We start from the raw sequence: 27503 nt of genomic DNA, 5'->3' as shown, positions 1-27503 counted from the left end.
GCTGCTGGGTTTTTGTTACTTTGTGCTAAGCCGGAGTCATGGTCAATTGAACTTTAAATGATCAATCTGGAAGCAAAAAGCCCCATAATCAATGGCCTAATGGTGGAAATACCAATGTTCTGTCTCTGTGATGTAAGAGTTCTGAAATTGGCTCTGACAGCCTGTCTGTCAGGCCAACAGCTCTCCTCCTCTCCTTGAGAAAAAGCTTCATCAGTGTGCGTCACTGTATCTGTGCGTGCATGGTGGTGGAAGAAGTCGGCACACTGAGGGAAGATTTCAGATTTTTATGGTGAGAACATGCTGTGAAAAAAAGGAGCAAGGCAAGAACACTTGCATGTACACATGCATAACAGAGAGTCCATCAGGTACAAATTAACATCACTGGCTGCTGCATATTTTTATTGAACACATTTCCTGCGAGAAATTGCTTCGACTGTTTCTCTTATATTGCAGCTTAATCAGTCGGAAAGAAGAAAACACACTGCAGACTATTGCCAGGTTTGTGCTTTGATATTCCTACGAAGCCAAACACCACAGATTAACTACAAGATTTCACTGTTCAACACAGCGCAAGATCACACACATGACACTGAGGATCCTTCACCACAAGGCAGTCACCAGTTTGAAATTTACTAAAATGGGCCTCCTTAATGACACTTGTTTTTCACTTAGTTCTTCTAACGATGGTTTAAGAAACATTTTTGCTGCTTTGAGAACACTCAGAGCACTTGCTAATAAATCAATCAATCAATTTCGCAACCGCAGTGCCAAAAATAGCCATAAGAAAAAAATGTAAATACAAAATGTCGCCATGAGAAATACATCCATCATAAATATTAAGACACCATTCGGCAGTCTGACAAAGCGCTATGAGGCTGGGAGGGCAGGAGGTTTTGGCAGATTCACAGCAGAGGCGAGATGGAGGAAGACAGAGGGAGGGGAGTAAAGCACAATGAATCAACCAGCCGTCAGTCACCGATGAAGTGTTTGCAGTTCCCGTGTTCTCCTCACCACCGCACGACCTGACTGCCATAGTCCTCTGTGGTGGCTACCTCCTCTAGCACCTTCACCTCCACCTCCTCCTCTTCCACCTCCTCTGCTCCTCCTCCTCCTATTCCCAGTCTCCAGAGTTCAGCCAAATAGGTCCTGTGCAGCCGCTGTCTCTGCTGCCTCTCCTGCCGTCTCCTGAGCCGCTCCTCCTGGTGTTGCCTCTGGCGGTTATACTGGTAGCGCCGCAGGAACAGCTCCTTGGCATACTCGTAAAGCTCCATGTCGAGGGCGTTGAGCCCTTCGATGCGCCACCGCACCTTCTCGCTGATTCCCACGCTAGCAGCTCGCGTGCTGTTGATCTGCGTGAAGGGCCGGATGAAACGCAGGCCAAACGTCCGTTCAAACAGATACTGCGTCTTGCGCTGAAACTCCGTCAGGCCAAAGAAGGCCATGTTGCGTAGGTTGGACTTGGCGCTTGCGAGCAGCACGCGGCCTCTCTCCAGCTCGCTCATGGACGACATGTTGTAGCATCCCACCAGGCTCAGGTCTGCCAGCATGCGGACTTGCCGGTTGTTAGCAAGGTTCGAAGGGCAGTTCATGAAGTCAGGAAGGGGCACCCCTGTCCAGTCTTCACCGCTGTAACAGGCAGGAAGCTCATCCTGAGTGGGAGGGCGACCATCACACATGTGGAGGGCAGTTTTCCAGGTAGCCCCACGCTGCACGTGCTTCCACTCACTGAGGTAGCGTGACACAGGGTCACGTAGCATAGTGATGTAGTAGAAATTCCTGCAGAGACAGATTAAGAGATGCGTTAGACGAGGTGCTTGGCATGCACATCGCACTAGCTTAAAAATTAATTCCAAGGTAAAGACCCAACAATATTGGACATGACAGGAGGAGGTACCCAACAGCATTCAGAACCAGGCTCCTTTTTTCCAAGAGGTAGATAAAAAATCTGAACCCACACTCATTTCTGTATAAACATAAAGTTCACTAAGTGAACATTGAGCAAACATGTTTAAAAAGGTCCAGGTTTTACTTTGAAGGTCTCAAAGGTCTCCATTTCCAGTCGGCATCGAGTGTTAGCAAACGAGTTGGTGTCTTTCACGCAAACTACAGGCAAAAATGACCGTGTATGTGTGGGTGCAGCCTAACTGGCACAAAAAAAGAAGAGTAAAAGTAAGCCAATATTTACATTAGCATAGCTGGAAAATAATAATGAAGGTTTACCAGCAAAAAATTCATAAATCATAAACATGACTTGCCCTAATACCACAAATCAGGCTTTTTGTTTGTTGTTTTAATGCCATGCTAAACTAAACACCTGCTGCCTGTAACTCAATATTTGCATACTGACATAATTTCACTTACAAAGGCAAAAATTCATATTTCAGCTGATCCGCTCACAGTTTATGATGTTTTTTCCAACCACTACATAGATATATTTTCTTTATCATTCTCTTTTAAACCCTCAAACTTCAACTGAGTTGCAACAGCACGTGGTATTGAGTACAGGCAGTACTCAGAGAAAGATACTAAAGTCGAAGAAACGTGTCAGCGAGTCACATTTTCAACACAGCGAAGGAGGATGAAACTATACATCAAATTTCTCATATCCTGCCACAGTTAAAAAAAGAAATATGAGCGGAAAAAAGATAACACAGCGTTGGAAGTATATGGAGTGCACTGAAAGTCTGATTAGGGTTTAAATGAAAAACATCACTGAGTATGTCTGAGGGTGTTAGAGAATAATGACATTGAAAGAAACACAAACCAAGCACGCATAGCATTTAATATCCTGCAAATGTGGAATTATTTTTGTTTTTGTCACACCAATTTGCTCCTTCCTGCCTCTAGTAATGAGTTTTTTCATCTCCAGCACCTTTCCTGTCTCTGATCTGCCTCTAACAGCGTTTCAAAAATTGCTGTAACCTAGCTGCACGGAAGCCTTTCAGCGAACAAACACAGCTTTCTGCTCTTATCTATTGATTTCGGTGATGACCAGCATAACAACAAGGTGACTGAGGGAGTCATCGGCAGGAGAAATTCAGCCATTTTCAAAAAGTTTTTTTTATTCCTTCTTCTAAACGAAAACAGCATAGATAAAGGAGAAATTGAAAATGTTCGTCTTGTGTGCACAGATCACCATGACCTTACCATGTCATGCAGAAGCCTGACATAAGGCCTAAATAAAATAAAAAGCGGAACATTTTCTTTCTTTCATTCCGCAAAGCTGAATTTTACTTTCTGGGAGGTTTCAGCTCCAAGGACACTTACCAGCAATGCTGCACTGGAAAATTCTCTTTTAAACCTATTTGCAGGAATGGTTTCAGCACATAACGCAAAAAGAAATTTCCTCATCTACTGGTCTTATGACTTGTTGATGTACCTTTCTTGAACCAACTGTTACCCTGCAGGTGTAACAATCCCTTATGGTTTGTGTGTTTCTTTTTATAGTGTAGCACATGAGTGTGCATGTGTGCGACTGCGTGATTAGCTGAAGGTGGGTTTAGTATGCTGGTGCTAATAAAAGCAGTGCCGGAACACACACATTTCACATGGTGCTTTAATTTGAGTTACAGTTTTTATCAGTCAGGCATGAAATGCTTCACAGTTATTGTGAAGCCTCTTTATAAAACAAAACACTGAAAATTGCCCCGAGTGACAGCCGACAATTTCTGAGATCTAAAAATCACAGATGGCTAACACAGAGGAAGAGATGATTCAAACCTAAGGCCAATTAATTAGAATTAATAAACTCTTAATAATAAAAAATTAATAATAAACTCTTTAAATAAATAAAAGAGTTGTGTCTTTGGACTCTGGGGGGAACCTAGAGTACGTGGAGAGAGCCCTGTGCAGACATGAAACTAGTGTACAGACACGAAACCATTGCAGTACTGAGTGTATACTGCAATGGTAAAAATTATCCTAATGAACTCGGATTTTTGCTGCCATCTAGGAAGGGTAGCAAAGTGTAATCATTCATGTGGCTGTTCTATCATTAGCAACTCAAATTTCTTTTATTTGTGTTGTTATTTTACACAGCCCTTAATATCTTCTATGCTTTCTATACTGTTCAAGCCCTCTCGCTCTAAGCTTTCTGCTTAATTTTGCCTTTGTTTGACCTGTTTTTCAAGACATTATACATTTGATTCCTGTTTTACTGAGCTTTTGTAAATTTCTCTTTCATATTGTTTTAATTTTTAGTCATCGTCCTTTAAGAAAAATACTTTTGACTACATTTTTACAAAGGACAAAATTAAAATCAAAAAAGGACACCTATCATGAAAGGAGAGCTGACTGCAGTGATGTTATAAAAGAAATTAATAAAAAGGAGATGAATTTCATCTCATTTTGCTAGTGGAAGAAAAGCAGAAGTGTTTGACTGTAGCATTAAATACTTCTTTGGGTGATGCAACACAACATTAAAACCAGATGCCAAATATCGTTTAGGTTCCTCGAATGCTGTGAAAACAGTTTTGAATCGTTGAGGTATGGACAAAGGGCCTCTGGATTCAATTCAATTCAATTTCATTTATACAGCGCCAAATCACAACAACAGTTGCCTCAAGGTGCTTTATATTGTAAGGTAGACCCTACAGTAATACATACAGAGAAAAACCAAACAGTCATATGACCCCTTATGAGCGAGCACTTTGGTGACAGTTGGAAGGAAAAACTCCCTTTTAACAGGAAGAAACCTCCGGCAGAACCAGTCTCCAACTACAAGATGGTGACATCTTGTAGTTTATCTCGCCAGAAAGGTGGTAGTGAATTCTTTTGATTGGAATAATCTGACGTCTGAATCTCTTGCCAATGTAACATCCACATGAGTCCCAGGATGTGGTATTAGCAGAATGCTGGACTGTTGGATAATGTATACCGGATGTAAAAAGAGCATCTGTACAGCTGTAATAGCTTAAACTTCAATGCTAAACTGAATAAAATGTGATTAATTGAGAGAGCATTTGTGCTACAGAGTAAAGACTGCACAGCCAAACAGCCCTAAAAGGTCAGCAATTTAGCAATTATTGCCAGACAGCAATATCAATCAGTTGTGATATATACTTAAGTGAGTGGTGTAATGATATCACAGCAGAACACCCGCAGACAGACACACCATCCAGAGATAATAGCCATGCACAGTGCAAGCTAAGTGAATTACTCTGCCGTCTTTACCGAGTTGAACAGACAGCAGTAGATGGATGGGCACACAAGAGCGCCTCACAAAAACAGCCTTTGTTGTACTTCCTGGAAAACAGCTCAGCCTTTTCCTCCTCCTGCGCCTATCATCTATCTGTACAGCTAACCACAAGACAGTCAGATCAATAAATGTCCATGCAAAGCAGCCTTTGTGTGTCTGTGCTTTCATCATGACCTATTGACAAAGAGCAGTAAATGTCAAAGCTCTCTGCTTACTCGTGTCAGGGACAGAGGCACGGGTCACGCGAAGAAGGTCAAGAATGATTCCTCACTGGGTGTGTAGTTGGAGTCTTCTCATGCAGCAAACATAAACTCTCACTTTGATCGAGAATTTTATGGCGTTTATGAAAGCAGAAAATAACCATGACCTCAACCATAGGAAGTGTTCTTTTGAATCTGAAGTGGCTAAAGTGCTTTTAGTAGAAACATTTCACTCTAAAACGGAAGGTCTTGTTAGAGAGCATTTGTTGAAAGCTGAAGTAAAGTAACTTTGTTTTGGCTACTTGAGAATATTAACTCATTTGTTAGAATAAATGTTTCCCTGCATTCATGAGCTAACGTTTTCTGTCCACTAGTTGTGACAGGGCAGAGAGCGAACAGGAATAAGGACAAGCATAATTAGCTAAAAAGGGCGAAAACAATAGCAGAGGTTCGGAGTCCTGCAGAGTGAAGGGATCATTTTCTTTTCACATAAAAGAAAATGTGAAATGAACTGCAGAGTAGCCCCTCCGCAAATCACTACCTGAGGGGTTTGTGTCTCCCAGGAATCCCAGGGGCTATATTGTCTGGGGGCTTTTGCCCCCTGGTAGGGGCTCTCATGGTAAATTGGTTGTGGGTGAGGGACCAGACAGAGAGCGATTCAGAAGACCCCTATCAGAAGACCATCAAGGGAACAATTCATCCTGCCAGGGATAGGGTTACTGGGGCCCGGCCAGGCACAGCCCGAAAAAGGGACATGGGCCCCCCACCTGCAGGAGGCACCATAGGGGTCGGGTGCTTTGTGAGCTCCTGGTGGGCCGATCCCTGGCTACCAAGACTAGCAATTCACAGTCATTTAAGGATAGTATTAATTTGGTCATTTTAACATTGTGATACCATATACAGGGTGGGCCATTTATATGGATACACCGTAATAACATGGGAATGGTTGGTGATATTAAAGTCCTGTTCGTGGCACATTAGTATATGTGAGGGGGCAAACTCCTCGAGATGGGTGGTGACCATGGTGGCCATTTAGAAGTCGGCCATCTTGGATAGAACTTTTGTTTTTTTCAATAGGAAGCATTCCTAGATGAACAGTTGCCTGGAAAGTGGATTGGTCGTCGTGGGCCAGTTGAACGGCCCCCAAGGTCTCCCGATCTGACCCCCTTAGACTTTTATCTTTGGGGTCATCTGAAGGCAATTGTCTATGGTGTGAAGATACGAGATGTGCAGCACCTGAAACTACGGATACTGGATGCCTGTGCTGGCATTTCTCCTGCGGTGTTGCTATCAGTGTGTGATGAGTGGGAGAAGAGGGTTGCATTGACAATCCAACACAATGGGCAGCACATTGAACACATTTTATAAGTGATCAGAAACTTGTAAATAACTCATGAAAGAATAAAGTTACGTTGAAACCAAGCACACCATTGTTTTTCTTGTGACATTACCAATAAGTTTGATGTGTCACATGGCCCTCTTCCTATTGAAAAAACAAAAGTTCTATCCAAGAAGGCCGACTTCTAAATGGCCACCATGGTCACCAGCCATCTTGAGGAGTTTGCCCCCTCACATATACTAATGTGCCACGAACAGGACTTTAATATTACCAACCATTCCCATGTTATTACGGTGTATCCATATAAATGGCCCACCCACCCTGTACTATTGCTTCCTCCTCCCCACTATTGCCAAAGTGCTTGCTCATAGGGGGTCGTATGATTGTTGGGTTTTCTCTGCATGTATTATTGTGGGTCTACCTTACAATATAAAGCACCTTGGCGCTGTATAAATAAAACTGTATTGAATTGAACTATAAACCCTTTTTTATGGTTTTTAATAAAGCTTCTTTATAAATGCAATGACTGTTCTAGTGGCTATTTGATTGATGCCTGAGAATACAGGCTCTATGTTTGTAGATACCCCCTAACATTTAGCATTAGGTACACCAATTACTTAACATTAACATTAGCTAAACTTGACATAGTCTTGCCAATGATTATTTTTTCCAAGTAATTGACATTCTATAATCTGCAATACAGAGCTGAGAAACTCTAGCTTTCCAACCTTTTCCTGTGATGCTCATTGCTTTTGCATGTTAGTTCTATCCAGCATGATCTCTTCTTTATCATCCATTTATATCAGATATCGTCTGCCTTCAGTCCTAGTTAATTCCACATGTGTCAAATCTTTCAGGCCTGAACATTTTCAATGTTTTCAGGTTCTCGATCGATCGAGCCAAAGCCTGATGCTCATTCAAACCTCAGAAAAGTTTGAACAAAGCTACCTGAAGCTACGGTCAAATAATAGCTCAGTCATTGCCAACACACAACAGTGGGTGTGAGATCATGCATGTTGGTCCTGAAGGCAAAATTAAATCGGCTTGTCGTATTTTGCTGGCAATCAATCTGACACCTTGTCAATGTCCTCGTTGCTGCCTGTCACCTTACCCCACACAGCAAACCTGCAAACACTATTGATCGCCCTCTTTCCATCTCTCTTCCTGATTGTCTCTCTCTTACTCTCTAAATCATCATCAAAAAGCTACAGAGGAAACTCACAGCAAAAGATCGATATGTGCCTTGTTAATTCACTCACTACCATCAAGGACGCTATCAGACTCATGATAAAAGCCTTGATGGAAGCTTTTTATGCCACAGAAAAACGAGCCAATAGAGAAGCTTTGTGGATCCACAACAATCTTGTTTATTTTCTCTTTTAAAACCTGAAAATGGATTATGTTGTATTTGAGACCCTCGTATTTGCTATGGCTCAGCTTTGTACTGTTCCAATACACGCTGTGAATGAAGTATCGCTTTCTGAGGTATTTCTATCAGCCAAGATGGGAGAAGAAGTGACTCTTAAAACAAGCACAGGGCAGGACAATTTCGCTCCTGAAGCCCGGGGGTTGATAACTTACGCAGTTGGAGCAGATCAATTTTAAAGGTGTTTCTTTGCCCCCAAGGGATCTAACATGGAATTACAAATTGCCTCAGCCACCGCCATCCTTAGTCACACGCTCCTGCTGTCTCCACATTTCAGTTTCATCTTTCCAGAAGTCATTTTTAAATGCTAAAATTGACTGATTTGCCAACAATATTATGATTTGAGTAAATAGAGAAGAAACAACTAGTTATTAGTGTTTATAGTAACTTGTGGTTACTAGTCAGTAAGTAATTTAAGTAAGTTCATTATTGCATTATCTACTTCCTTTCTTTTCATGCTACAAGTTGGAAATAAACTCCTCTTTGTGCATTTACTTTTTCTATGTGGATGACATAGCAGCTGTATGAATCCACCACCCTGTCCCTGACGTATGGTATCAGTTACTAGCTATCACAGACTGGTATGATAGCACAATCCAGCTACATAGAAGATCACCCAGCCGTCTATCCAAGTTTAGGATTTATTAATACAAATATATTAATGTAAATTTGTATTTGTAGTTCAGTCAGAATAACATCAAATAGAGGTTGTGGAAAATATTTTTCTTTCATTAATTCATCAAATAATGAAAATCTTGTCAAAACAAACCTAAACAACCCCAATGAAGAAGATAATCTGAGTGTTAAACTGTATAAATAAATTCCCCAGTCCCACCCATGGAAAAAAAAATCCTTAGATTTTTTTTATGAGGCTAGAATAAGCCTGTATATAAATGTCTACAGCAGCTAACGCTGCATTTAGCTATCATTCTTTCTCAAATTGCCTCTTGGTGAATGGAAGGCTACAGAAGAGCAGAAGGAAAAAGTTAGTTTGAGTTTGAAAAAACCCCCACTACAGACAGCGGATATCTGCAAATCCAGGAACAAGTTAGACAACTAGAAGAGGAATGTCAGAGGGCAGAGGTAAAGGGCACGTTATCAGGATGATCGAGTGAAGCTGCTCAGATGAACTGAGACCACAGAAATCTCATCTCATCAGGCTCTGGACCAAGAGGTCAAGCGGGATCCATTTTCACTCGTCTGTACTAATTTAATCTTTGTGTCCCAATTACAAGCAAAATGATCCCTGTCCCCATCTGCAGCACAGCGGGTTCACCGTCCACCAAGCACAGCACACACAGAAACTACAACACAGTACTTTCTCTTTGAGTAGTAAATGGTCTCTCAGAAGTTCACTCTCCCCTCCGAAACATTACCCAGTTGTGGAGAGTATCTGCAGGTACCACTGCTTGATAACTGATACAGAACATAGATTTAGAGGGAGAGCTTGAGGAGAGAAGAGATGGGCAAGGGCTGCACTGTGATCTTCATTGGTCAGAGATATCAAAAGCTATTTTCAGCAATAAAAAAAGCCTCAGGGATGGTGGTGTGGAGACAAGGGGACGGAGAAAGACGCGGTGTCCAGGCAAGCCGGGTGTGAAGGTGTGGTTTTGCTAAAAACTGGGTGATAGACTACCTGAAGAGCAGGAGGCCACTTATATTTGAATTGAGTAATCAACAGTTCAATATAAATTTATATTTGCAACAGAAATCTCCATTTATGAAAACAATAAAAATGTCTGCCTTTCAGATGTAATTCTCCATAAGGTTCTTTTTTTCCCTTTTTTTTAGACACAACCATGTCAAGAATAGCACCAGGGACATCAGCACACTTACCTGGCATGTGCAGACTTAGTCATTACAGTGTCTTAACCTTACTTTGACATCTTAATCTTTGCAGCTTTGTCAGGTGTCAGCTTTTCCTCTCGGTCCATGTACATAGAGTAGGGATAAAAGGAAGACTGCACTTGAAAAGGATACTAAAATGAAGTAAAAAGGACTAAATCTGAAGTGTAGTCCCTAAACAATTTAGCAGTTTCATGTTGGCTCGTCTGTCTTATACCAAAAGATCTAACCGATTTTAATCCTTTTTAACAAAAACTTCCTGCTTTTGATTTTTTTTCCCCTTGTTTGAACAAAATCTAAACACACACCAAAACACAGCCAGTCCCCACCCATCCCCACCCCCCTCCCCCACAATAAAGTCTGTCTTCGACTGTCCCTAATCCCCCGAAGGAGTATGAAGATTACCAAGATCCTCTGAAATATCTCTTATTTCTCACTAAAATACAGAACACTGCTCACTGCCTTAAAGAGTGCAGTGAAAGCTTTGATTTTTTTCAGAATTCGGGCAATTTTACTTTTTTTCCTTCTACTTTAACACTATTTCTTTACTTTTTAGGAGAAGGATTTAAACCAGACATTTACACACAAAAGAAATGTCTAGATAAAAGATACTTGTTTGTGTAACTCTGTGTCTCTCTTATTATGGTTAGATATCAATCAACAACCAGACTACTAAACAAGCAGTTGGTGACAGTGGGAAGGAAAAACTCCCTTTTTACAGGAAGAAAGCTCTGGCAGAACCAGGCTCAGGGAGGGAAGATTGGCACTTATGTCTTTTTTTTTTCCAGTTGAAAATGGAGAAGCAAGAATTACTTCTCTGAGATAAGGTGCTGTCTGAGAAGTGACACCTGTCATTCAGGAGAATACTGCTGCAGTTACCCACACCCTAAACACTGGTGTAAATGCTACATAGCTGTAGTAACTTTCCTCAAGCAAAGCAATCAATGTTACATGTATACTGGGGCCGTAAGGTTGCAGTTTTTCAAGGCAGTTATACATGATTTTCATCAGATGTCAAATGCATCAGTGATCTGTTAAAGACTTAAAACAATAAATAAAGATAAATCATACATAAAGTATAAATAATAAAGCATAATAAGTAATCAGAGTAAATATCAATAGGTCAACAGTTTGGTAAAAAGAAAAAAGAAAAGAAAATAATAAAAAATATATATATTGTAAATGTGACCAGAATCATAAAGCATGTGATTGAGGTCACCCTTTACAATGATACTGGCATAACAGGCTAGTATTGAAGGCTATTTTGAATGCAGACAGACGTCACTAAGAATCTGGTGAGGATATGTTGTGTCACGAGTGTGAAAAGACATACGCTAACACATACCTCGGATTGAGCGCATCAAGCGTCTACACCTCATCATCAAACACTTTGTGTCATATACCTCGTCTGGCGCCACCAAAGGCTAGTCAGAGCTGTATAAGGATAGGAAGAATTTGCAAAGGAAAAAAAAGCCCTCAATGCTAAACACGTGGAGATTTTATCCCTTGTCAGCCTACATCACAATATCAGGCTGCTGCATAGGATCTCCCAAAAGGCCTGTACGTTTACCCTTTCCTAAAAATAAAACTCTGGTGTAAGGTACTGTACATCTACTTTTCCACCCACAGCAAGTGACAAATTAGAAGTTGTGAAATGTCTCCTATACAGAGGTGTGCAAAAATCTACACTCTACATTTCAGACTGGTATCTTTCTGTTCTTTCAAGGATACAGTGTAACATTTAGGCAGATTATAGTTTCGTATGAGATAATGCCACTTATCTCGTAAGTGGCTAACTTAAAATCTCTTAATTTTTTAAAATTAGTCGCACAGAATTACAAAAAAAAAGACAACAAAGATAGTAGACATGATAGTCTTAGGGGCATCAAACTTTACACGAATATCAGAAACATACATCAGACGTCTATGGCGTTATTTTTGTGCCACTATTCTGAGCGCACATAAAAAGAATTTGAGCACACGTAAAAAAAAAAATTCCAGGTGCAAGTGTTGCATTTTGAGGAGAAATTTATTTTGAGCGAAGAAAAGCTCAATTTGAGTGAACAAAATTCATTGCTGCGTGCAAAAAATGTATTTCAGTGTTTGCTATTATCCATACACACACACACAATAGGAGCCCCGCTCGCTCAGTTTTTGCATTTGTGCTCGCTCGCAATGTGTTGCTTGCGCTCTCAACATTTCTGCCCGTGCGCGCTCAACTCTTTCTGTACACCGTTATATTTGTGCCACAAAACCAGCCAATCACAGACTTGGATGCAAAAAAATCTGATTGGCTGTTTTGGTCTCCAATCAGCTCAAAATGACGAAATGCAATATCCCAGAATCCTTTTCGTCCAAAACTCAAACGAGGCAGTGGCGGAGGAACACAGAGTTTGAAATATTACTCTTTCTGGGTCACAAAATAAACTTTTAAGATATTTTCATGCGAGAATGGTGCTGTGTAAACTTCAAATATCTGCTCGATTTATCAAGACATCACATATTTGCAAAAGTGCTCTAACTTTTTCAGAGATGCCTGTTACCCACGACCTGCCTGGGTGCACACTTGGGTTAAAGATAATATATAAGGCTGAACTGACAGAATAGTGGCACAAAAATAACGCCATAGACGTTTATTGTCTAAAATTAAATCATAGAATTGTCAGGCCTGAACTTTCCAGGGTTGGCTTGCCTAGACTACCCACTAATGTTTAAAAAACACTAAATCAACAGTATCCTTTACTTTCATTGTTTGTCTCTTCAGTCGCTTGTCGGGTATGCTGCCTGCCAACTTTGCATTCCTAACAGTTATCTTCCCCATTGTTTTAAATTGTACTATAACAGTAGCACAAACTAGCATTGTCACACCAGCCAGTGCTAGCTTTTTTTGGCTTCGGATTAATAGCCCTAAGTTAATAAATGGTAAATGCAATAAGTTAAGCAGATAACATGCACAGGAATATTTCTCATAAAAACTAGCCACTATAAGCTACTGTCATACCAGAAGATGTAAACTGTATGTATGAAATTAAACGCAGAAGTAGATTTTACTGACTATGAACTGGTGTAATTAAAGTTGTTGTCTTTAAAAAGTTACAAATTGTCATTTAAAGGAATCCCACACCCACTTGGAGTGTTTTTATGATTTCTGGTTCCTGGAGTTCTCATTTTCTTTTATTTTTGTATTTGTCACACCGATTTTTAACAGCTGTGTTGTTGTCAGCAGCCTGAAATGACCTCATGCGAAAGCATAGACACTGAATTACAGTCAAAGGCAAGGTTGACAGTAAAAAGACAGCATTATGCCCACAGACATTTAAGGTCTCCCCCTTCAGAATGAAAGAAAACCTCAATAATACACACCCCTCTCTGAAATCTCCACATAAGGCTCTCTGACTCATTGCCACTGTGAGGGAAGATTAATGTCAAGAGACGTTTTTCTCCCAATAGACTATTATTTCCATAAATAATAAAGTATTTCAGTATTTTGATCAAAACTTTCTTACCTTTTTTCCTTCTTGGTTACTAAACCATGTCAGCTTCCTGTTTCTTGTCTTTCCATATTTTAAAGCCTTTAAAGCCATTATGGCCATCAGTAATAGGGTGCCATTGCCAGATTAATAGCTAAGACCACATTATATGTGTAAGGAATCCTAATTAAAACCCTGGCTCATCTGTGTTCTGGCCATTCTTTGTTTAAATCTGAAATAATGAGGTCAGTAGTAAGGCTACACTCTCTGACTGCTCAGTGTGAGGCCAGCAGTCGAGGACGAGCAAGACTGCCTGGCAATTCAAGCAGGGCTGACATGTGGCCTTACAGCAATTTCATACCCCGCTGCGATCTGAATGCTATAGCCCCGTGCTGTGAGCACAACCCTGAAGGAGGCTTTGGCAGTGGTGTGCCTATCAAAAACTACTTGAAGTGGCCATGTAAGTTTTACGTGTTAAGAGGGAAATTACGAGACATAAGGATAGCTGGATATGCTGCGTAGATTAAGTCAGGGGTGGATGGGGGGGAAAAAACGGGAAATGGCAATCATAGTTCTCATTATATTCTACTTTCATGAAAGGAGTGTTTGTGTTGTGTTGTGTGTTATCAAATTCACTGTCACCAGCTTGCTGCTGGTCTTACAAGCAAGAAAAACTGTTTGCATGATGCATCCCTATAGTTGAACACTGAACCTGTTTTATGCCAACTCACCTAAAAATGAGGAGCTGATTAGTGATCAGTCTCTAATTTTAGTTGTTTTTTTTACTCACTCACTGAAAAATCTTTCAATATGTCAACAACCTACAATGACAGCAGCATAAAGAGAATAAAATGATAATTACAGATATGAAACATTTCCACCTATTACAGTGCAGGTATGGTCAAGTTTCTCTAATACCCTGCTGTAGTTTATGTATTTGCTTGTGTTATTAGTTTCCACACTGGCAGTGTGTGTGGGAGAGAGGTGACTTCAAGGTGACTATGAAGTGCTGCTCAAAAGCAGACAGATGGTGCTTCTGTATCCAGAACATACCAGCAGGACCAACAACACACAGCAAATGTGCAAAATATTCCCGAAGTACATTAATAAGAAGAATCCAGGTAGAGAAGATATTTCATCACTGAATTGTGTGACCATGAAAAGAGACCGATTTCAACACAGCCAAGGTGTTGATTGTGAACATGCCCTGAAATATTCTCCACATTCAGGGTACAGCAAGGAATTTTTAGACACACTTCACCTCATTTCAAAATCCCCTGAGACCAAAATATGTTTCATTATGCAGTCAGCTAGAGAAAGCTGGGAAGCTTCAATGGACATATACATTCTTGCCTAGTAACCAGTCGCTTTGCATGACATGACCTGATAAAAAAAAAAAAAAAAACTGTAGTTAAGTTATCAAATGCATTGTTTTTTACCTTAGGGGCCACATTCATACAGTTGCCACATTCCATTTTATTTTTTATTAATATGAAAGTTTTCCCACCATAGTCAAAAGCAATTCTATAATCAAAATGATTAAAAACAATGATTATTAAAGGAACTCACCTGCTGGAGCCTCCCTTGTGTTTACACTGGGACAAAATCATAGAAATATTTCACAGGCGGTGGAAAGATTATGCAAACCTTCAGTCTATGAAATGTTGATGGACTGAAAAAGACAATCGACCTTGGTAGCAACTGGAGGAGTCCTCTCAGCAGCTTCACTGATGTCTTATTTATAATGGCAGTCTATAAGGAAACTGCTTTCTGTGTGATTTTTAAGAAAAACATTTTTAACCAGAATAATGCCCAATGGACGAAATGGGAAAATGGGAAACACCATCGGTTCACATAGAGAGAGATGGAAGTCAAATGAGCTTCATCATCCAAGCTGCCTTATCCAAGTTAGCTTATCCATGCCTTATCTTATTTTCTCCATATCCAAGAACCTAAACCAGCAAACTGAAGAAGATCCGCCTAGTGTTCACTACATTAATTGGCTAAAAAACCACGGTGTCTCTCAAGTCATCAGGTGGCGATCTTTTAAATCTTCCTCGAATCAGATCCAAGCATGATGAAGGTGTTTTCAGTTACTGTCTTCCTGTACTTTGGAACAAGCTTCCTGTTGACCTGAGATCAATTACATCTGTGCACACATTCAAAAACAGACTAAAAACCTTTTTTCCCCGCACAGACTTACACTTAACAGCTGTGTTTTCTCTCCATGTTTTATTTTTGCCATTCTCACAGTCTTAGGCCATTGTAAACCTACACAGGTTCTTTAGTTTTTATCTTATGTGTTAAGCACATTGAGTTTATATATAATGAAATGTGCCATAGAAATATAATTGCCGTTGTCAAGGGTGACACACCTGGAGGCAAAATGAGGTCCTAGGTCAACTGATGGTCATCCTGGTAGGAAGGACAAGTACCCACAATGCCCTCTCCTAAGCCTACTCCTATAAAGTTCACTCTGTTTGTAAGACCAAGAAGTGTTATATCAAAACAATCTGCAAGAGTGGAAGCTGCCCTACTGGATGCTGAAAGACAAAGGAGCAGATCCGGAGCAGAAACTCTTTTCCACCAGAGATCGCTACAACTACTCACAGATCTTGTGGTGAATCTTGTAGCGGTCCCTGCACACGGAGCTAACGGAGACTGCAGTGGGCAGCACATAAATGCAAAAGGCTAAAATATAGAGACACAGCAGCAGAGGCAGAACAACGCAGCAAGTGTTCCCTATAGAGGTGGGATGCAGCACATTTGTGTGTGGCCACGTCAACAACCAGACTCCTGGAGAACATGGGGGTTCAAAGATGGGCTTTTCAACTTACTGTACTATCAAGTCACTGTTACACCCTGCTGAGTGAAGAAGCAGCAGTACCTTTGGAAGAAGAGGAAAAAATTCTTAACTAGGCCACAAGATATCCAACGTGAGGGGTAAAATCAGAGGAGGGCACGCCCAGGATGCCAAGTATTAATGTAATGCTCTCTTGAAGTTTCGTAGGCTTATTAAGGAGAAACTCATGAAGGACAGTGCCCTTCTGATGACCCTGGTGAATTTTTTACCCCTCCCACCTTTACAACACTGATTATTCTTAGGGATGTAAACATCAAGTCTTATAAGCTTAACCAGAGCTATTTCCATATGGCTGCCAAGTTGCAAGACTTGCTTCTACAAGGACTTTGCTTAAGTCTAAATTTAATTAAATCCATTAAATGCTGGAAAATTTAATTCAATGAAATTTAAAGGCGCAACACAGGAAAGAGGCAACAAACTAGATACAAAACCTTATTTGTGAGTCTGTGGGGACTGACTAGCCTGAAGCAGCTGTTAGAAGAATGGCAGTTCCTGGATTTTCTACATTGGCCCTTCCTTTTTCCTTTTAAGCCTTTTTCTAACATCCTTTTAAAGCTTTCATTGACAAACTTTGATAACAGAGCAAGCTGATGCTTTACGACTTTGAATTACATGTCTTCACTTAATGTGACAACAACTCAAGAAAAGAGTTATGACCATTCAAGCGGCATCGGTATTGAAGAACAAGCTGATGTGGGTTAATCTACATTTGCAATAGCAGGAGTTAAACAATGGAAGCAGGATATGCCCGCTCATCTGGGATATGATGAGATCAGCTCCAGATAAATGATACTTATGCACGGACCCTCCAACTATACACGGCAGCACCTGCCGTGTATAGTTTGTACCAAAAAGGTACAAAAGCACAAGCTTAACCTTGATGAAAAAAACCAAGCTAATAAAGGTCTCTGAAACATATAAAGTAGCAGAAAATGATAAAATATAAACTTTTTACCCATGTTATGTGTTTTTGTCTGTCTCTGTCTGCAAACTACATCACATCCTGCTTAATGTAGCCTTGAGATAAAAGTGGGCTTCATCTATTCCCAGGTTTGATCACTGACTGTCTGCACTCTCGTCGCTATCTGTGACTTTAATATCAACATGCTTTGACTAAGTTGGATTTTCTTTTGCAGTCAGACGAGGGAAAACGTTTTGAGTGCTTTGCTACTTATGATTATGCCCTAACTTCGGTATAGTATAAAGCAGCGAGGATTATAGATATTTGGGAAAACAGCTCTAACACTATTTAACCTCTCTTTAGAACACAGGGATCAAGGCTGAAATACAAATAAATCTAGCGAGGCAGGATGATCTTACAGAACGGATCAGAGTAGCATTACATATCGTATTAAGATGAGTCGTAACACGTCTCTATAAAAACGCAAACACACACGGACTCAGTTCTATTTCTCCTGCTCCCTTCGCTGTGTGCGTCACAGTCCATCGTGAATGGTCTGCATCGCCTGAAGTGACAAGACAAGAGTCTTTCAGTTCTGATAAAGCTGCATGAAACCTGGTGGCAATACAGATGACTCTGCGATTCAGCAGCTTTAATCTAAAACGACAGAAAGCCTTCCCTTAATTGTTCCTTTCCTTCCACGGCGCTCTGCGCTGCGTAATGGTTCCCCAATATTTCTTCCTAAAGGTGGCGGACAGAAAATCAAGCAAGCATTATGCTGCGGGAAATGAAAACTTCGGGTGACAGATTTGTGGCTGTTAAGTGAGTTATGACTCACAGCTCTTCCAACAAATTCACGGGTATAAGCTGAGTTGTGACTCATGGTGCATTTGGCTCCGATTTGATACCTTCTTCTAGAACATACACACAGCAAATTGCAGCACCACACTGAATGCCATTAGACAGCAGACGCTGATTCGATCCTTATTAAGATGCCAGATTTCTAAAAGCCACTCAGGAGCAGCAGTGACCTCTGACCTTGCTGTGGAATAGCAGAATGAGTGGTTCTCTGCATGGATCAATGTCACATTACCAGTGAGCTCGTCCCCCGAGGTACTTTGGTGTCCTATATCAGCGATTGTCTGGTGCATATGAGCCACAGAATAATTGACACCCACAAGTGTTCATTTTACAGTCATTATCTCCATGAGTGGAAGCATGATCTCCCATCTACCACTTCCTGTTTTCTTTTACTCATATAAAATGACTATTTTAAATAGAAAGGGCTGCATAAACCAGATTTGTTTCCATCTTTAAACATGAAGTCACCTCGCCAGCCAGCTGAATGTCAACGCTAATGAGTGCTGATTATTCTCTAGCCATTATATTGAGTTGACAAGTGTTGACTGAAGTGTTGTTGATTCACTCATAGCGCTGATTTGGCTCTGAGGTGACACCTCAAAACTATTCCAAAGCCTTAAATTAAGTCTGATGGCTGCCACTGAGAGCAGTTAATGGATTTGGAGGATTCTTGAAGGCACTCCTCGTCCTCGTCTAGCCCCTTTAACACTCACGGTAACATATGGAGATTTGCTCTCTCAACCAATTGCAGAGCAAATTGGCTTCAACACGCAGCCGGAAAACCTCAGAGGACCGTGCCCTTCTTAAGTGATTTACTACCTTAAGCTTAGCTGTGCTGCTCCTGTAATTACAGCAAATTGAAACAAACCTGCGGATGAGGAAGCGACTTGTCTGCTCAGCTGTTTGCAAGTGTGCTGGAGTGGACATGCAATGCGGTGCTCATGTTGACACTGCAGCTTTATCAGCCCTATACCCTGCATTACATGCCAATAAGGAGAATTGGTGTCATGACCTACAATGTTGATTTGGCACTTCAAGATAAGCAAAGCAGATATACAGTGGGAGAAAATAATTATTTGATCCCCTTCTGAATTTCTAAGTTTGCAACTTACAAAAAATAAAAATAATAATAATACATTTTATTTATAGGTGCCTTTAAAGACCCTCAAGGCCACATTACATTAGTATCAATCAATTACAGATCATTACATGTTCAAAAGCAAAACAAAAAAAAGAGTCAATCAGTTAATCAATACTCCTGATGGCAGCTTGTTATGTGTATTAAGCACATCTGCCACAGAATCGATTTCTTCCATTCCAACCTCCCCACCAGAGAAAACGGAGCTCTCTGGCATCAAATTGATCTGCCATGTTTGGATTAGATTTAACATATTGATGATTGGTGATTTAACATATCACCTTACCATCTATCTCATTGTGATACCATATACTATCACTTCCTGTTAAAAGGGAGTTTTTCCTTCCCACTATCGCCAGAGTACTTACTCATAGGGGGTCATATGATTGTTGGGTTTTTCTTTGTATGTATAATTGTAGGGTCTACTTTACAATATAAAGCACCTTGAAGCAACTGTTGATGTAATATGGCCCTGTATAAATACAATTTGAATTGAATTCTTTTTCTGCTAAGGGTGCAGAATGACTTCAACAGATTGATGGACCAATGGGCATGGCCAAGTAAAATCTTTGACAAGAATCTTCCTCCTTCAGCTGAGCTGAAGCTTCAAGCTGCCAAACAGCAGCCAAAAAACTAAAAGACTTTTTGAAGTTGTCCAAAATCCTTCCTGAAATGTCTGCTAACCTGGTGATCAACTACAAGACACATTTTACCGCTGTCCTTGGCAACAAGGATTTCTTCACCAAGTGCTAAGTCATGTTTTGCTTTGGAATCAAACATTTATTTTATTGAATGATATGCAATGATATCAATTTTATGTGTTTTTTTTTTCTGCATTTCTGCCTCTCTCCATAAACATGAAGAGAGTGTATTTCTTTGTAAGTGAGCAAACTTACAAATTCAACAAGGAATCTAATAATTATTTGTCCCAATGCATATCTTAGCCTATTAACTAGAAAATTACAAACCCATTTAAAAACACACAAAAGAATACAGTGATTTGAAATGGAAATCACTGCATGGGCTCTGGAACACATCTGAAAAGCATTTTCTCTCAATGTAATTCACCCCTGACTCGTGCAAAATTCCCCGGGCTAAAACTAATTCAAGATGAACTGAGGCAAAGTGGAAAACTGTCTAGTGGACTAATCAGAATTTGAAATTCTTTTCAAATCTCATGAATGCCCCCGGAGCTAAAGAACGATTGTCTACGTGCAATCACTGCACTCAGTTCAAAAGCCAGAATTTGTTTTATTGGGGAGGTGCACCTAACTGCCTGCCACACCATTTCCAAGGAAGCCCATTGTCTTGATTATTTAGGTAGAGTGTTAAATATGATGTATTTCCATTTGAGAGGGTTGCACAGATTCCAAGACTGTAGCTCACACGTTCACTCAGTTCAGTATTTAGCAAAAAATGTGCCAAAAAATGTGTAGGAAAAATATGCAAGGTGAATACATAAAGGATCGTCAGGTTTTGACGATGAATTGCTTAAAACATGAACAAACTGTGAGAGCCACCTTATTAACACTTGCTTGTTGAGTCACTCACTCATTAGTTTAGCCTGATTAGTCACTTATCCATTTGCCCTTTTGTTTACCTACTTAATGAATGATTGAATTAGAATACAGTTGACTGATTGGCTTTTTAATGCATGCACTCATTCTTTTACTGACTGATTGAGTGAGTGAGTGTGAAAGAGAGGTTAGAGATGTCTTTAAGTTTCATTTTCAAATTAATTCATTTATTTCATTGATTTATTCATTCTTAAGCTGATAAGAGAGCCAAATGCTTAAAGTGAATAAATGAGTGAATCAATCTGAATAACTGAGGTTGAATAAATTAGAAATCAATCACTCAATCAGTGCCCTGTTGCATACATATGTCGGAGAGACTATGGCTAACTTGAATAGAGGAATAAGCAGACTTTATTTCTATTTCATTGTTTGGCTTATTAACACAATGAATAAGTAATTCAAGAGTGATAGTGTGCCTCACTAATGTGTAGCACATACAGTGGGTTGACATACAAGTAAGAGGTAGCTGGTTGAGTGAATTTGTCTGTTTAAGAAGCAGTTAAAACATGAATGAATGAATGAAATAACCATAACCGTGACCATATCAGCTGAGCAAACGGATCCACTGATGAAATAATAAGTTAATCAAATCACGTTCACAAACACGAGATCACACCTGTCCAGCAGGTCACCCCTCACCTTTTGCCATTTGGGGTGTTCTTCTTGTCCCTCTTGTTCATCACTACAGGCACGCAGCTCGTGAGCTCGGTCCAGTCTGCATGCAACCCGCAGCTCCAGCCCGTGGAGAACCGCGAGAAGAGCCACGATTCGGCTTTCCCGGGCCGGTGACAGGTGCATTTCCTCTGGCCGGCCAAGCAGTCGCAGGGCTGCTCCAGCTGGATGTTTTTGACCAGGTGCCGCCCAAATGTGGTCCCGCCGGTCTTCTGTATGTGCAGGAACACCATTACATCGTCCCCGCGGATGTTGAAGTCGACGCGCCGGTCCAGGTCCCGTTCCGTGAAGTTGAATCTGGATGTGATTTTGGAGGGGAGATCCTCGTCCGCCTCCGGCTCCGTGTAAACCAGCTCCAGCCCCGAAGAGTAGCGCTGGAAGAGCCCCTTCTCGTCACTTCTGAAGTAGCAGGTGTTGCTGTCCGCCGGGCACACATACTGATAGCCGATCATGAGGAAGAGCACCGCCGCAATGGGGATGAAGATGAGTCTATTGAACTTCTCCTCCATGGTGGAAAACTCCTAAATCACGCCGTCGGCACAAACGGTAGCGTGACGTCCGAGTGGGTCCTCTTCCTCCCCCCGTCTCATCCTGCACTTTGAGCTCAGGGTGATCGCCCGGAGTCTAAGTCACGACGGCAGGTGAGAACTCTTCCTGCAGGGAAGCTTTGACCGGCCTCGTCCTGCACCAGGACAGCACCACTTCTCAAACTTAAGGCTGTCACTTTGAGTCCAGCTGCTTCCTCAGAGGTTTAAACATATTTCAGCTTAAATGTGTCAAAGTGCTGCTATAACTCTGGTGCAGTAACAGCTCCCAAGCACTCAGAGCGGAACCACGCATCCACGCTCGCGGTCCTGCCAACTGCTGATCGGTATCTTAGCCAAGAGTAGAGCCAGGAGCAAGAGACAGACAATTAAGAGATAAACTTCCGCTCAAGACTTTCAAAATACATTGCTTTACCATATTAAACTAACATGAAACAATTGAGGTAAGGTCCAATTAAACTACATTGCTTGACTATATGCAGTTAAAAAATAAAAGAAATATAAAGGCAATATATTTTGCATATTCTTTATTAATGATTTCTTGTTTAATTTTGTTTCTTTCAGCTTGTTTGAACTCTGAATATTGCTTTTCTAAATAAATAAAACTTTTCACTCTATCATTTTGGTTTGAGGGTTATTCACACTGTCCCAGCAACAGTCCATCAAAACTACACTCAAACTACAAATTACTCATTACTCAGTCCAGACAGACTATTATTCTTCAATAACCCAGTTTCGCCTTGCCTGTTATAGGTACTGATGTACTTAAATCACACAGGGAGTGCCAATGAGTGAAATCACATGGAGTTCATGCTTTTATCTTGAAGTACAAATAGTACAATTTCCTGTTTTATTGTCGCTGCCTTGTTTCAACATCTGCGCCAGTCATCTGTCCCGGCTGCCGTGTCGGTGACGCAACCGCATATCTACTCACACACACACACACACACACACACACACACACACACGCGCGCGCGCGCGCGCTATTTGAGTGCCCTGGAAACAGCTGCTGGCGGAAAGTCACAAGAATTAAATTAAAAATGGAATTACATTTAGTCTTGAAGCGGGAATGATGTATGCACGCAGGATAATAATTGTATTTTTCCCATTTGTTATAAGGGACAAATGTCCGTCCAGATTACACGGTGACAAAATTAAATAGTAACTGTATGTTTATTCCACATGGTTTGTTTTTTAGTATTTTTAATAATTCTATTATGTTCATGAAAGGCTTGAGATTTGCTCTGTTGAGCCTCAAGACAGGTGGGCCTTTATTTTGCAGTGTGCAGTGTGACTTTGAAAATATGAACTGAGCTCCATGCAGGCAACAGGAAAGAATAAAGTCCTCAGGTCAGTCATTTCAGCACCATGGACAGATTCCAGCAGTCAATAATTGGCAACGTGTCTGAGGGGAAACACACGGTCTGACACAGGTCTCCCTGGACATCAACTGAGCTGAACACATGATTCCAATAAAGGTTTTACAGTTGCACAGCGCTGTATGCACACTACATGCTCTAACTAAGTCAAGCCCTCCATAATGGATTTCCTTTAAGCCTGCACTGATCAGAAGCCTTTGTTATTTTTCCCCAAGATGAAATCAATCAAAGGATTTAACCAGGGCTTACTTTGGTATATATTCTATTCAATCCTCTTTCAGCACTGAGTGTCCTCTGCCCTCTTGCTCTGGCACTGACTTAATCTGTATGGGCGCTAAGTCTCCGGTTCCCCTGTCTTTGTCTCTGAGAAGAGTCAACATCCCTCACCCTAGGAGAAGGTAGGGGGCATGAAAGGAATCTGTTATGGAAAGTGTCAGAACAAGAAATATCTCATTTTCTAAAGGTCACGCAGGAGTGAACTGCTGGACCTAAGGTTTGCTTCCGTCTCAGTGATGGTAACGTTGTGTGTCAGCCTGCTCTTTAATAGCGAGGCCTCTTTCACACATGATGCAGCAGGATTCATTTTGTAAAAAGAAATATTTTCTACCAATGGATTAAAAAGTCCTGATTAGAAAGGGCCTCCATTAATATTTTGTGCAGTGAGGCAAGACTTGTGTTGTTCTGCCTGTGCATGTGGGATATTTACGAGGTCCCTGACGCTCACTACACAAGCCTTATGAGAAATAACCCTTGGGAAGTGCTGATTCAGCTGATTGCAGCAAAGTACGGAGCTCCCAGTAATGGAACTAAGGCTTCCTGGAAATTATGATTGGATTGGGATTTCTGTTTATCTGTCTTCGTCTTTTTCATTTTCAGCGTGGCCTTGTTGTTTGCCCGCATGCGTGTGAGCATTTTATGTTTATTAGAATTAGTATTGATTTGAATACTGAGAATAATATACGAGAATATTCTTGCAGCGGGACCTCTGGTGAGCTGAGAGTTTTTGGGGCATTTGTAGTAAATGAGCAGCTTGAGATGCTATTAAGGAAAGCAAATGGAATGTAAAACTGCTGCACAAGAAAGATTGAGAAAATGTAAAGGGAAAAAAACACTGTGGGGTTTTAAAGAGGTGTGTTCAGCTGCTGATTCATTGTGTATCCATCCATCCATCCATCCATCCATCCATCCATTCGCTTCCGCTTATCCTTTTCAGGGTCGCGGGGGGTGCTGGAGCCTATCCCAGCTGTCATAGGGCGAAAGGCGGGGTACACCCTGGACAGGTCGCCAGTCTGTCGCAGGGCCAACACAATGATTCATTCATTGATTCATTGTGTAGAGTATGAAAAATGTTTCCAAACTCAACAGCCTTGTACCATGAGGGCATAGTTGCCTCTTGCTGCAAGTTCTCAGGGCTATACAATGGGAAAAAATGAGAATAAGAAAGGAGAATTATAAGGATGTTAACAAATGCATAAAACTATTTACTATTACACTGGGTGCAAATATAAAATCAATGTTGCTAAACTCAATTGGAGTGCACTAACATTCTGTTGGGCTTTGGGGCAAGCACCTGTTGTTTGGTTCTCACTGGCCCCGTACATGTCAGATTCATCATATCCCCCATGCAGACATCTATGAACAATTTAGCACAACTGAACTGAAAAGAGCTGACAGAGAATTCAATCGGAAATTCTGATGATTAACAAAATGTCAAATACGTGACATTATGATAATCTCCTCTTTTGTGGTTCAGGAACAGTTTTTCTTTGTTGTTCAAGCTGCAAGTTTTTCTTTTCATTCTTGGACACTGGTTGCTTTTTGTCTCATTTCCAGTCCTTCTAGCTGACCATTTCAGAGAAATGTTTTCTTGTTTGATTTTTTGTTTAAGATCCCAAACTCAAGGGATGAACCACTGTCCATAACAGACAACTCAGGAAAGGCACAGTTTTAAATTCTTTCTTCGAATATCTTGTCACAAGCATCCTGTTAAAAAAACACATAAATTGCTCCCATTTATTTAGTAGAAATGGTTCTTATCAAAGAGAAATAGGATGAAAAATATGTCACATTATGCAAGAAATGGACTGAAAATCAGTTGCAACAGGTATTATAAAGTTATGGAATCAAATTTGAAACTTTTGGTTCATCATCAATATATATGATAATTCATACATTTTGATGTTCAGGAGAGAAGGACAACAGTGTCTGCAGACAGCTGTACAACACTGTGGAGGCTCTGTCGTGGTTTGGATCTACATATCAGCCAGTGTCAAAACTGATGGAGTCATGAACACAAAAAAGTAGCATTAGATTTTGATCCAATAACCATGTGGAAAGTGATCATGATGATGAAGTGATAATTCCATACACACTGCCAGCTCAGTAAAAGCACACATGCAATGGAACACTAGCCAGCGTGGACTGGCCTCCAGAGACTGGACCAAAGTGTTATTCAAGAACTGTGGGATCATCTTGACAGAGAATGGGATGAAAGCCAGCCAACAGCCCGAGTGCTTTGGAATGACCCTTAATAAGCTTTACTTACAGAAATGACAAGATAGCACCCCTAAGAGAGCTCAGGTAGTGTTGAAGAATAAAGTTGGTCATATGAAATGTTAACGTTATGTTTGAACATTTTTCAGTTGTTGCACCTATTTCCCATTTCATAATATAAATAAAATATGGGTGACTCAAATTATTTATGCAGTACTGTAATGGAGAATAATTACCAGATTTTGGAAAACATAAATAATTGTTGGTTGCACTTTTACAGCAGTCTTATGAGGGATGATTGCTAGTTCATACAAGGTTTTCTGTATTAACTACAGAGAAAAAAATAATGATTAAGCAGTGATAAAGCAAACTTGTTCTACTGAGCTCACTATGACAACATACAGCTAATAAAACTGGAGATTAATTCCACTAGACTGAGCAATATGGTGGAAGACACAACTAGTCATGGTTAATATTCTTCTTAGTTTAAAAATATGAGGTGGTGTACATGTGGCTTTCTGGGGCCAGTTTAACTAAAATATGACAAATCTATTCATATCACCTTTTTTTTTAATCTACATGTTGTGGTTATAGGGTGGTTATAGGGGGGAAAGCATCAAGCATGTCACCTGGAAAAACATACTGATGGTGGTTCTGTCAGGCTGGCAGCTGCCATGCCATCTTCACCTAATTAGCCACCTGTTACCTGTACCGGATACCCAGATCTGTTCTGTAAAAATACATTCCTATACAACCGGTCCATTTTCAATAGCATGTCAGGCTGGATTTATTTTATTCCAGATTATATTTGTTCCTGACATGTCACAAATGCCTCAGCAATCAGAATATACTTGTCATTTATTTTCTTATTTTCCTGCTGTTGCTCCTTTTCAGGCAGCCATTCATATACAAGGTGGCGCCCCGTCATGGTAATACAAAATATAGAGAGAAGTTTCTAATGTGGCTTATCTATTTTAATTCAAGACATGATCATTTCACCAAGCAGTATGAATCATGGTAAAAATGAAAAGTTAAAAGAAAGAAAAGACATCTTACTACGTGAAATAACTAATTCTTTCACCATCACACTACTCAAACTAATTGCATGTTTGTTGTTGTTGTTGTTGTTGTTGTTTGAAAATAAAAAATCTCTTATCACAACCAAAAATAAAATTTAGTTGTAAAGAACATAGGTTAGGATGCTGCTCACTAAGCAGCTGCTGATTACAAGCCTATGATCGACTGACTTATCCCACTTCTTCCATGAGTTGTTACAGATGCTAAGAACACAGAAAAAAAGTAACAACATATTTCAAACCAACTGAAAATGTTTGTCCTTTAAAAAAACCCTGGCACTAAACAGGTTTTATGACAAAAAAAAACAAAAACAAAAAAACATCGAAAACTCATCTCAATTTAAAAGTTTTCAGTCAAGCAGTTCAGTAACTTTGGGCTTTTCGTTCTGCTCATTAAGTCATTTATTAGCAGTTTAGCAATGTGGTTCAAGGTTCAAGGTTCTTTATTTGTCCAATGCATAGTTATACAAGTATAACACACAGTGAAATGTAGCCTGACACGCTCCTCGACATGTGCAAAA

At 40.5% G+C, this 27503-nt stretch overlaps 1 protein-coding gene across 1 annotated transcript; it reads right to left on the bottom strand.

Annotated features, from left to right (window-relative positions):
- Positions 1 to 280: 280 nt before the first annotated feature.
- Positions 281 to 22380, bottom strand: LOC102197989 (heparan-sulfate 6-O-sulfotransferase 3-like). Its single transcript, XM_005744237.1, has 2 exons — positions 21457 to 22380; positions 281 to 1776 (listed from the first exon to the last, which is right to left on the bottom strand). The coding sequence occupies exons 1-2, from the start codon at positions 21996 to 21998 to the stop codon at positions 1008 to 1010; spliced, it is 1311 nt and encodes a 436-aa protein (XP_005744294.1). The 5' UTR covers positions 21999 to 22380; the 3' UTR covers positions 281 to 1007.
- Positions 22381 to 27503: the final 5123 nt, after the last annotated feature.

The sequence above is a fragment of the Pundamilia nyererei genome, unplaced genomic scaffold, assembly GCF_000239375.1.
Source record: "Pundamilia nyererei isolate P.nyererei 1_Seehausen unplaced genomic scaffold, PunNye1.0 scaffold00141, whole genome shotgun sequence".
NCBI classification, from domain to species: Eukaryota; Metazoa; Chordata; class Actinopteri; order Cichliformes; family Cichlidae; genus Pundamilia; species Pundamilia nyererei.
This window is presented reverse-complemented; position numbering and strand designations above follow the sequence as displayed.